Consider the following 12,316-nt stretch of genomic DNA (forward strand, 5'->3'; position numbering starts at 1 on the left):
TTTGAAGTCAATTGTTTGTTACGTTATTGGTGCTTTTGTTGCTTTGCTTTTTTCTTTCATTGTTGCAAATTTGACACATTTTAAGGACTCGGGAGATTTCAAGTCATAAATGACGAAATTCAAAAAGTGACCGCGTTTTTCTGTTGCCTAGTTTCACATGCATTTTTTGAAGCAATGTACAATCATATTCATGTGATTTCCAGTCGGTGTAATGACAATGTTGTTGCCATTAGATGAATTGAGTTACAGATACATTTTGATTGTGCCAGTGAGCAGGGTTTGAGCTTGTCTGTTGTTTTTTTTTCATCTGCCGGTCTGCTGTTAATATTATAGCCAAAATAATTGGATAGTGTGAGGAGGAAAAAACAACTAGCATTTTAGTCATTTTAGGCCAAACAAGGTAATATTAAGCCACTAATTGTAATCAAGCCTCTAATTTGGACACAAACTCCGTTGGGACTTTACCACGTTTGACTGCTTGTTTAAATGATGGTTGATTGAACCACTAAAGGATTTTAACCACATGTTCCATGAGACCTTAAAGTCGTGATTTGTTATGCTGGGGCACAGAATACAAAATGTTACATTAAGTGTTGTGGGGTTTTTTTTTTTGTTTTTTTGCTAAATTGTGTGAAATGTTGGGATCGTGCAATAGCCTACATTCAATTTATTTAATTTTTTTTAGCAAGAGTTGAGATTTGTTTTTATCTAATTATGCATTGATGAGTTTGTACACATGGGTTGCGCATTTTCTTCTACTTGGAAAAAAAAAAAAAAAGAACAACTCATGCAATTATCACTTGCAGTTGCTGTCAAATTTTGTCGGATTTGTTAACATGGAATAATTAACCACTGAACGATTTAAACATGCCGTTTGAAATTCAGGCCTTGGTTTTTTTTTTTTTTTTTACACATAAAATTATATTTTATGTTAGAGTTATTGTAATTAGATGTATCTGCGGGTATTGGAATTGTGTTATACAGAAACTTTTTTTTTTTTTAAAAGAGCTGAGATTATTTGAACGTAATTGTGCGTTGATGGGTTTGTAAACGTGGGTGTGCATTCCCCTCTACTTGGGTGTGGGAAAAAACAAACTTGTGGCAATTATCACTTGCCATTGTCGTTAGACCTTAGATGTGTACAGTGTTTCAGTGACAGCTGTCCTTGTTAGCAGACCAAAGTGTCGCTGGTGTGGAGCCCCTGCTCCGGGGCCCCAGTTCACGTCCCCTCCTCCGGCTACTTGTTTGCTATGCAGAGCAGCGTGTCTGCAGCCCTGCAATTTCACTCTTGTTTATTATGGCGCAGACATACGAGGAGAGATGAATTCCGAATCTCGTGTGTGTGTGTGTGTGTGTGTGTGTGTGTGTGTGTGTGTGTGTGTGTGTGTGTGTGTGTGTGTGTGTGTGTGTGTGTGTGTGTGTGTGTGTGTGTGTGTGTGTGTGTGTGTGAGGTCGTAGCACATGCTCAGTAGTGTCTAGCGGGGAGGCTGAGGTCACAGCACAGGCTCAGTGAAAGCCTCTCCGGAGCGAATGCGTGCTTCTCCATTTTGAGCACCTAGAAATAGGTGGAGGGGGGAGACGGAGCTTTTTGCCTGCAAACGTGTCTCCGTCCAGCCGCCAGTGTCAACGTGCGGCCGCTCGGCTCCATGGCAGAAATGGACGATCTGTTCGATGCGCGGAGGTAGGTCCGGTCCGTGCTCTGCCGCGGCGCGGGGCGAGCGATTGCGCGGCTCCTGCGCGTCCCCTCCGCGGATCCCGGGCTCCGTCGGACGCGCTGGTGTCTGCGGCGGGAGTGTCGGGCGGCGGAGCGTGCGGGGACTTGTGCGTCGTGCGCGGGGGGGAAGCGGTGACACGCGCGTGGCTGTCGTCCGGGGACTGGTCGCCGCTCGCGTGCGCACCGTCACGCGCGGCGGCACGCCGCCCGACGGCCGGTCCGGGCGCCGGGTCCCGGGTCCCGAAATGCGTCGGAGGCGGTTGTCGTGAGTTTGAGCCGTGTGTCGTTTATCACGGATCGCCTGTGGTCGCGGAGCGTCCCGTCTCCATTTTGCAGCCGCCTCTGTTCCCGTGTTTACAACCGAGATGACATGGCGTAGGAAGAGCAGGAGGCGCCGGAGACCCTCACACAAGGCAAACGCAGTCGCCGATATATTCCCAAATGATTTTTTTTCTACATATATAATATACATGTAAATATATACAGAAGCAACGAGTGACGGTGTTTTATTTTTCGTCATGGAGTTGAGACGGTTTCGTGCGCCACAATTATGTCAGTGTGCCACAGACTCGCGCTTTGATTGGTTGGAATTGATAGAAGGGGCGGGGCCAGAGTTGATTGCGCTGAGAAAAGTTTCACAACAGACTCACGTTGTTGTTTGGGTGTCATCGTTGAGCCCACGGTGCTTTTACGTCATCGCAGGTGACTATCGAGTTGCACTTTACTTTCCTTTCCCTTATTATTATTGTTGTTGTTTTTTTTATTTATTTTCAATTACATTTTTTTTAGTGACCTAAATCCTCAGTATCTTCTCAATTGTTATTTAGATGAAAACAAGTGTGACAACGTGGACAAAGCTTTTTCTGAGTCTTGTCTAGACGGACATGATAAGCTTATACAAAATGTTTGTCCCTAACTTATGTTACCAGGTCATAGTATATTTTCTATTTTATTTGTATTTTTTTTGTGATGGAGACAAAAACAATTCTAACAGGCAGTGTGATGTCTAAAGGTGTAATTTTTATATGCAGGACTATATGGCTATATCCTTGTATTTTCTTTTGTCCATAAACTCTGGAGTCCTCTCCTGCCACACATCTATATTCTGGATTGTTGTGGCGTTTCCATCTGAATGTTGACAGTCTGCTCTGAGGATTTGCCTCTGTTAAACATGGCTGTCTTCTGAAGGTGTTCTCCTATTCTGGTGCACACATCCTCATTTCTCATCCTCGCAGCCTCCTGCCAAACACACCAGGGACTTGGCCGGCTGCACACTGTCAGACACGTTTGTAGAACCTTCTCCAGCACAAACAAAAGCGAGATGTTCGCCCACTCAATTCATTTTACATTTCAGTTTTAGTTGACTTCCCACAGAATCCAGTAAAATAAAGATATTTTTTCTTTTTTTACAATTCAGGGTTATTGGTCTCTACTGGTTTGATTATTCTTATGTATAAATAAATGCTATCATCTCTGCTGCCTAATTTTACCACCATATGTTCATACCTTTTTGACTTAAAATAAAAGCTTTATAATTTTCACATGGATCAATGACACATTAAATGCTACCAATAGTTAAAAAATACAACATCAAGAAACTGATTCTTTCATATGTATGATGCCTGTGATATTGGAAATTACATTTGGTTGTTCCACAATTTCCTCTGGTCACTCCAGCTGCTGTGTTCATCAGAACCCTTGTAAGATCAGATAAGATACCGTGTTATTAATCCACAGGAGGAAATTCAGGGAATGCATTTGTTACTTGTATTGAATGCGGAGCACCAGTCTATCTTCTCCATTGGTTACCAAACTTTTAGTTATCTAGTACCAACACCACCGTGATGCAACCAGTCCACAAAAACGACCGACCACTGTTACATCCTATAAAATATAAAGACTAGAATAAACAATGCTCTCTGGCAATAGTACACAGCCCAGCCGAGAGCCTTCGCTAGATGACCAGAAGGTGTCAGGTCGGGCGTTCATTCCGTGTCTGCTGATTCACTGTGGATTACCCTGGATGAAGCGCCTCAGCAAAACGACTCCACTTAATGTGTTTATGTCCCAGCAGACTGAGGCTTGGCCGTACCTGTTGCTGTTTAATTTAAGACTTTACCCTGACGTTGGCCCGATATCCCCGCCTCTGCCACGCATCTGTTAACCATATTTTATGCAAGTATGGAATATTCCTCTGACAACTCTCCTGTATGTTCTAGTCGAGGGAAGGGAAGTCGTTTCGGTGGGCGGGGGCAGGGGGGGGGGGTCAAATATGCAGCCGTCAAAGCGCTTGTGGTTTGAGGACTGTGAAGTTACCAGCGGGACCGGGCCTCTCATGTTTCAGCCAGGTCTCCTCGGCCGGCCGCCATGATGGAGTGAGAGCTTCTCTGGGTGCAAATCATGCTGACAGATTCTGGGCCGCCCCAAGCGCGCCCGTATGAAAGTCGGTGCTGTTACCTAGGCAACAGAGGGGGAAGGCTTTTCAAAAGGAACATCTTGTCATTTTCTTTAATCCACTGCAGCTGGAGATTCAGAACACTATTATTAAATTGCAGTTGCTATGGCTACCAACATTTGCACCAGCAGCCGTTTTTCAGAGGCTCACTCCCTCCTCCACACACAACCCACCCCCACCCCCGGCCGCCTCTCTGCTGTTTTGGGGGATTCTGTTCAACTGGTGCATCTACACATGTACTCTGAATGGCTTTGAATATTCTCTTTAAAATTTGTGTTTCAGACAACAAAAAACAACTCATTGTATTTCAAATTCCAGGATACTCCAAATATAGAAACAATAGTTAATCGTTTAAATCCCTTATCCTTATTTTGCTCTTGTGGTGTTTATTTAGGCAGTTCTGTCACAAACTTGTGAGATATTGCCTGTCATTTGGCTGGGTAACAAGAGACACTTGCCTCCAAGTTTTTTTTGTTTGTTTTTTTACAGTCATCAAATGTTGTAAACAAGTAAACAAATAAAGTTATAGATTTGTTTTTTCATATCTGTTATCTTTCTTGTCTTTCAGACGACTCAACAGCACACAAGGTGAAATAAGAGTCGGCCCCAGTCACCAAGTAAGTCAATATATTGTATGCCAAATATACTAAGACAAGCTGGCGATTTATGACCTTGTTACCATACCATCTATTGAAGTTAAGGCATGGGCATCAGGGTGACTGATTAGAGAGTCATCCATTCAGTTTACTGAGCAACCAAAAAGAACATTTCAAACAATAACACAATTTTTGGACAAGACAGATTATTTTTCTGTCTAAAAGTTCACTTCATGCACGGTCTCCAGACCTCTCTTGTGTCTGCAATTGGTCCAAATATCCACTGTTTGCCTGTGTCCAGACACTTGATAGCCGGGGCAGTAGAGTAGAACTTTCTCTTCTGGGTCATTTCCACACTGTATTGTTGTGAATAAAATCTGTATTGAGTCTCTCTTTGTCATGTATTGCCTACTTCAGAGTGACCTTGTGCCGTTCCTCTCTGCCGCCACTCAGCAAAAGCAGATGACAAGTGTTTGAAAGCTGATATTTTCTTGGGGCTTGTGTGCTATTTGTAGTGTGACACCATCTGTCCCTCTCCTTCTTCCTGTGCCTAATTAGGCCAAGCTCCCCGAGCTGCAGCCTTTCCCCTCTCCTGGTGGCCAAGCTGTGACCGAGAATGAGGAGCTGGTCTGGATGCCCGGGGTCAATGACTGTGACCTCCTCATGTACCTCAGAGCTGCAAGGTAAACCAGCAGACACCCTACACACCTACATACTCAACACCTGGTGTAGAAAGAGGAAGTCAACACTAGTGGGGTTCAAGTAGGAGGTCATTTCATATCATGTTTTGAATTCACCGTACGTAACGATATTTGTTTTGTCAAGTAAAAACTTTATTCTAATAAAATGTATATGCTCTGATTCCATTTCATGCCTAGTTTATAAACTGCTGCAATATGCAGCATGATACATGCTTTATTTGATACAAGCAGACAAAAGTAAAATATGAATACGGTAGGATGAAGACTTGAGAGCTTTGTTAATATAGTATACCTTCAAATGCAATGGATTTCCAAACCTTATTTTCTTTTGAACAATTTATATTTATTTATAATTATCAAGTTATATTTTAATTGTATTCGTATGTATTTTCCACAGTAATCATTTAAACATCATTGAAGTATCAAGATAATTGATTGCCTAAGATTTTAACAGTTTTTTGCCACTTTCTTCTTTCTATGAGAGATAGTTTTAAGAAAACAATAAGTTGATTAGTTTCCAGATGGCACAATTAGCTTCTTTCTGTAAAGTAGGCTTGGGCAGAATGACAATTCAATCGGCGATTGAATTCGATCACCAATTGAAATTAATGACAGACGTTTTTTTTTTTGTTTTTTTTTTTTCAATCCGCCAGGAATAATCTGTGCATTGAAACGGTATACCATGTAAGTGCAGTCGTGTTCTGAAACTGATCGCAGGAGCCAAGAGGGAGAGGGACTGATCAGAAAGGGCGCCCACTCTCTGATCAGAGAGGGCGCCCTCTCTGATCAGAGCTATTTTGAGCCCCTTCCTCACATAGTTCCCAGTAAATTACTGGGATAACCTTTCCGGCATCGCTAGTGAGTTTCACTAATCACACATGCGGCTACATTCCAGAACATTTCTGTCTTGCGCCTTTTCATACATGCCACGATAATGCCGGAATAGATCGGGGCAAGGGACAGTCCAGCAGGAGTTACCCGGTGCGGTCCAGGTCTGCACCACCGTGCGACGGAGGGAGCAGCAGTGCGCGCAGCTCATTCACTTGCGTGCACAAAGAGTTTGTGGATGTAGCACGCAAATAAAAAGAAATATGCCTATGAAAATGATCCTGAAATAAATAAACGACGCAATAGATATAAGTATAAATGCATAAATGAGTAAACATACGCAGGACAGACCGGACGCAGGCGGTAGTGGGCCCGAGCCCCCACTCGCGCCGGTCGGGGTGGACGAATCTCTCACTCGGTTTCATGGGATCTTTCATCATTTTCATAGCGCCGCGGGGGTTTCGTGAGACCCTCCTGTCTATTTACTCATCAACGTCTGCCTCGAAAAGTGGCAACAGAGAATTGTAGGGGAGTTTTTTTGTTTTAGTTTTTTTTTTTTGTCCTCCAGACAGCGGTGTGCGGGCGTGCCGTGCGTGCGACTCCCAAGCCGGTTTTCCCGTGTTTTTAATTTAGATCTACCAACGGGAGAGATCTTTAGAGATAGATCAACACAACTGAGATAAGGGACTCTCCCGTTTAAAAAAAAAAAAAAAAACCTGTGTGCCCTCACTGTCCAGTGCAGCGTCACGCACGTCTACCCGTTGCTTTCAAACAAGGATGTTTTTGTGTAAATACTTAACTTGTTAATAATAAATCCGGCACTTCTTTAACGGGGAGACCGCCTTTGCCCCCTTACCTGTAAATCAGGCATCGTAAAATCGGCGTTCGCTGCCCCCCAGCGATACTGCACAACGATTTAATAACAATCCTCAAGTAGTTCCTCTGGCTCATTGAAATCGTGTGTTATCTTTCTCGGTCTCTACCGCCACGCTGGTTGCTGTTGGGATGCAGTGTGGTAGATGAAAGTGGCAGCTTTCTGTGGAAGCTGAAGTCGGCTTTCCAGTTTTCTCATTCTAACCGCTCCACCACTCTGTTCCCACAGGAGTATGGCCGCCTTCGCAGGGATGTGCGACGGCGGCTCCACAGAAGACGGGTGCCTGGCGGCCTCTCGAGACGACACAACACTAAATGCACTTAACACCGTAAGTAACCCCACAACCCATGCAGTGCAAGAAATCGATCAGACTCTTATGATCTGCCGCAGCTCTGGTTGTGATGTTACGTGTGAATTGCCGCAAGTCTGATAAAAGATGATGCGGGAGGCAGGTCCATGCTCTGGGCGATAAAAGCCTCCTGCACCACCTGAGCACCAACTGTGTTGCCTGACCTCCGAAGGCTACAGCGCATTAGGCGTAACGATAGATTTGTCCCCCCTCTCACACACACACACACACACACACACACATACATACATTAAAAATGTATGCAGAGGAATCAAACGCAAGAAAAGACTAGAATCATCATAAACAGCGCATTTATATTCACAGTCTATAAACTAGAGAATTAACATAACTGGCAGGTCATTGTCTCCCAACCTTCCTCCCATTTGCAATTCCAATGAACAATCCTTGTTTATTTCTCGGCAGCAGAGCCTCTCCACCGCGTGTTTCACTCAATTGAATGTGACATGGGGCTTATAGCCGCATGCCGATTGCCTTTGTCACAGACTTGTTTATTTCCGCACTGCTCCTAAGATCTTTACACAGTGTTTCCTCTGGCACCCTGCTCTAGGCAGAGATTTCCACTGAAAAGGCTCACTTTCCCCCTAAGGTGTCTTTTTTTTTTTCCTTCTCTTTTTTCCCTAATCCTACAATTGAATGGAAACTTTATTTACATCCGCAGTGATACTCAGTGAAGTAGAATGTATAGTTTCGTGCTGCTTAAGTTATGATTGTGTTATGGCTTTGATGTTGCTATTGATATTACATGATATTTGCACCATTTGATACATGAAAAACACGGTGTGATGTACTGTTGTGATTTTCCCCAGCTTCACGAAAGCAGCTATGACGCAGGCAAGGCCCTGCAGCGGCTGGTGAAGAAGCCTGTTCCCAAACTCATTGAGAAGTGCTGGTCAGACGACGAAGTGGTGAGTGACAAGTGTCTTCAGCATTTTCCCAGTCAATTACATTTTTTTTACGATAATTCTTATAGGTCTTTGTTGGGTAATAAGTGTTGTTGTTTTTTTTTTTGTTTTTTTACAACAGCTTTTTTAATCATTCCATAACCAGTAATTATTTTTTAATGTCTTTATTTACAATGCTGCTGTCATTGTTTGTGTGAGAGGAAGGTTTGTGTTTTTAGACGGTGCTGTTATAAGAGGGTTAAATCGGCGCTGTTGGACTGGGCTCACAGGGTAAAAAAGAAAAACACACAACCCTCGCCTGCGTCGAGCCCCTCCAAGGCTCAAGAGCAGCTGCATCCTGTTTATTGCCTGCAGAATAAATCTTTACCGTGAAACGACAGAGGGGGAGAAAAAAAGATTGAGGGCTCGGTAACATCAGCCGCCATTTGAATTTAGATTTAAATTTCACTGTAGCCGTGGAAGGGCTGGAATCAGAAAATGGCTGCACTTCTCCCCTGCTCAAACAGCACGGAGGGATCAGTAGGGGAGGGGTGAGCGCGCTGGATATCACCGTGTCAGAATGATGGAGGGCTGGGGCTGCGTCCTTGCTGCTACATGACACACTATACTCTGCTGGTGCACCTAGTCCTTTGTAAAGATAAGACCACTCAAAGATGTGGATTACATCGTACATTAGCGATTTGTTCAGCTTTTGAGCTGAGGGAAACTCAAGGCTGTGCCATACCACTTTTAGCAGCCATGGCTTCTTATTTCTCCTTGACTGGTGTCATCTGCCATTTTCTCCTTTGATGTAGCACAGTAATTATGACACTTGCCTGCCTATTGTTGAACAGAGGAGCTTTGGATCCGGCAGCTCGGATGAAATGGAAATGAATGGTCGTAGTTATCCAGTAATTGAACACGATGGGTGCATCGGAATAAAGACTGCGCCCACGGCAGGACCAGAGAAAATCGCAACAAATTAAGTCTGCCATCCTTTTGTGGACTAGTTAGGAGATCTTTTTATTTATGCATGCTTGCTGGCGGCAGGATAAACTGCGGTACACAGAATGATCATGCAGTGGGTCTGAGGTTGATGTTACAGCGAGACCTGATTCCCACAATTCAGCGCAGCAGACCTACCGCAGAGTACTTGTTAGAAAAGGTAAATGACTAGTTGAGTATTTCCATTGAATAATATGATTTAGCCGTGGAAGAGACGATTAAGAGGAATAACAGGCCCTGAAGACCCTGAGCTTTTGTGAACACAACATGAAAATCAGTAGAAAAGACTCGTTTACCTCCCTCTGTCTGACCACCTATGCCAAGGTTCCATTTCTGGATCAGTGTGTAATTTTGCAATTACTCTATCCGGATATGCTTTATTGTTAGCGTTCTGAATATTTGTGCACTTATTGGGATTGCTTGGATTTCTGCACTTCCAAGAATCTTTTCCATTGGAGCCATAACGCACCATTAGGTTGAAGTGTAGGATCCATCAAAGAGGCCGGCACGTTGTTCTGGCCACGTACTTGCTGTAGGTGGGTTTCAGTGCCGCGGCAGTCAGCAGGATGCAGCCCCGCACCGCCCTCGCCCCCCAGAGACACGACACTCAGCGAGCTGATCGCCAGTTGTGCCTTTGCAGCTCCGGTGCCTTGAGGGACAGGTGTAAATGTGGCCTCCGACCTTGACGCGGGTCGGGCTGCTCCTCATTTATTTATCGTTCTTTGCTCGGCTTCTTCTCTTCCTCCTCCTCCTCTCATCCCCTCCAGTACCAGCCTCATTATTCCATCCCAATCCCCCCACCCCCAACCCTTTATTCTTTTGGAGAGCCGCTGAAATGATAGTCAGCCCGTCTGCGGGGCCACCGCACCCCCCCCTGCATCTCTACATGGAGCTGCCATAAGTCCAGTAACGCTGTGAATAAGTGTGTACGATCACCCTCGCAGCGTAGAGATTTCACAACAGCTAGATTTGTGACGGCTCAGTGTTCACTGATGAAATATTTCAGCCCGAGATAATTTAGGACAACTTTAAAGTGTGTGTGTGTGTGTGTGTGCGTGTGCGTGTGCGTGTGCGTGCGCGCTGCGCGCGTGTGCGTGCACCACCCCACCAATTAGGGGAGTTTGATTTCACACATTCAGCTGAAGGTTTTTCTTTGGGAATCAATGAGTCTCATAGAGCCATTATTCAGTTAACGGGTGCTGATAAAATAAACTCCATAAATTAGAACAGAGTAGTTCTAATTTAATGTCATATGTTTTTGTAGATATTTTAGTATATCACATTGAATAGTTTTCCCTTCTTAAATAATATATACATTTGGGAAAACACATGCGCTACAAATAAAGGAGGCTGTGAATAAGTGGTGCAGGTCATGTATTGGCCAATAGGAGGCGCCATGTAAGCAATCAGCAGTCACAGCAACACAGGGCGGGTGGGGGTTGATCTATCGCCGGTATAGAGTGGAGGTGGGGGGGGTCTATTCCTCAACCAGCCGCACTGTGCCCGGGCTTATCTCCGGCTGTGTCTCTAGTTGATGGATGACTGGCGCGGGGGATGAGAGAGGAGGAGGAGGAGAGAAAAGAGCAGAGCCGTGGCCCCCAAGTGGTGAAAAACAAACCTGCATACTTGAGACATAGCGCCCACCCCAAATCACAGAGGACGGATAAATCACGCTGCGCCCCAGCCACGCCCCCCGCCTCCCTCGGCACACAGTGTCTCCTGTTGGAATTTGGAGACAACTTTAAAGTTCTCCGGGACGATTTACCCTGCTCGTCCTTGTCTATGAAGACGTCTAGTGCTCTTGGCTTTAGCCGGGGCTCCGTGTTGACACTGTATTTTATTACCATTATGGTTCTCTGCCAGCAATGCTTTTCAGAGTTGTTTAGTAACTAAATAGCAGGCAGGATGGGTGTTGGCTGGAATTTCCTGTCACGTTTTGTGTCAGTGGAAGCCTAAGGAAATTTAGGAGGTTTCTCGCCGGAGAGATGGCGGGATGTTGTTGAGTCAACGTGAAAATAAAATGGCTAATAATAACCTTAACTATAAGTAACATGTGCACTAGCTCCTATTGTTGAATTCTGAGTTTTACGCCATTTAGTTTTATGACCATGTTTGCAAGCATAAGATCTGATGTGACAGGCGTCACTGCGGGGAGGTATGGAAGGGATCTCTAATCTGTCATTGTGGTCTTCCTCCCTCCGTCTCCGAGCGTTGTGATTTCCTCTCCCTGCACCATGGCCGATCTCGTTATGAGCTGATGTTTCATAAAAGACAGCAGTGTTTTCGTCCGTTGGTTTTGGATAGCGGACTGATTGTCCACGGTTCCTTGGAGTATATACACACCAGACGTGGAAAAGGTCAGCTTTTACAAACGAGTCAAGTATGACGACTCCATAACGACTGAAAAAAGGCTTTGTGTGCTGTTGGGACAGCCATTTCACTTGCGTCAGTGTTTTCACAAAGTGACATTTTAAAGGAATTGTTCCCCGTGCATGCCTTTCTGCTTATCATAATGATACCATCTTTGTGCAAATCCCTGTGCAATCTTAACCAGTTTTACAACTTTGAACAATGGGGTCTAAAGCAGGAAGTGCGCACTCATAACAATGACCTTTTGAGCTGTATACTGCTCTTCTGCTCCCTTTAAATTTCTTCTCTCTGGCTTCACAATAGCGCACTGTTCGGCGCAGAGGGAGAGCGAGGGGAAACTCAGGGAAAAGAGCCAGCTCTCTGGAACACTCTCTGACAGAGAGAAGCCTGTTGTTTTTTTGTTGTTGTTGTTTTTTTGTTTTTTTGGGGGGGTTTTTTTGCACAGCGGCTGGCCATTTGGTAGCACTTCCACTTTGCCTTCTCTCGCTCGCTCGCCCTCCCTCCCTCGTTCGCCCGCCCTCC

At 44.9% G+C, this 12,316-nt stretch overlaps 1 protein-coding gene across 1 annotated transcript in view; it reads left to right on the forward strand.

Moving 5' to 3' along the window:
* Positions 1–12,316, forward strand: part of rerea (arginine-glutamic acid dipeptide (RE) repeats a) — a gene marked incomplete at its 5' end in the record, with an annotated part of 95,293 nt that overhangs the window by 56,498 nt on the left and 26,479 nt on the right. The window contains 4 exons of the mRNA XM_080015886.1: positions 4,738–4,786; positions 5,324–5,448; positions 7,397–7,496; positions 8,345–8,443. Coding sequence (XP_079872012.1) covers positions 4,738–4,786; positions 5,324–5,448; positions 7,397–7,496; positions 8,345–8,443 — 373 coding nt within the window. The remainder of the gene's footprint in view (positions 1–4,737; positions 4,787–5,323; positions 5,449–7,396; positions 7,497–8,344; positions 8,444–12,316) is intronic.

This window comes from Zeus faber (genome assembly GCF_960531495.2).
Source record: "Zeus faber genome assembly, chromosome: 15".
Lineage (NCBI taxonomy): Eukaryota > Metazoa > Chordata > Actinopteri > Zeiformes > Zeidae > Zeus > Zeus faber.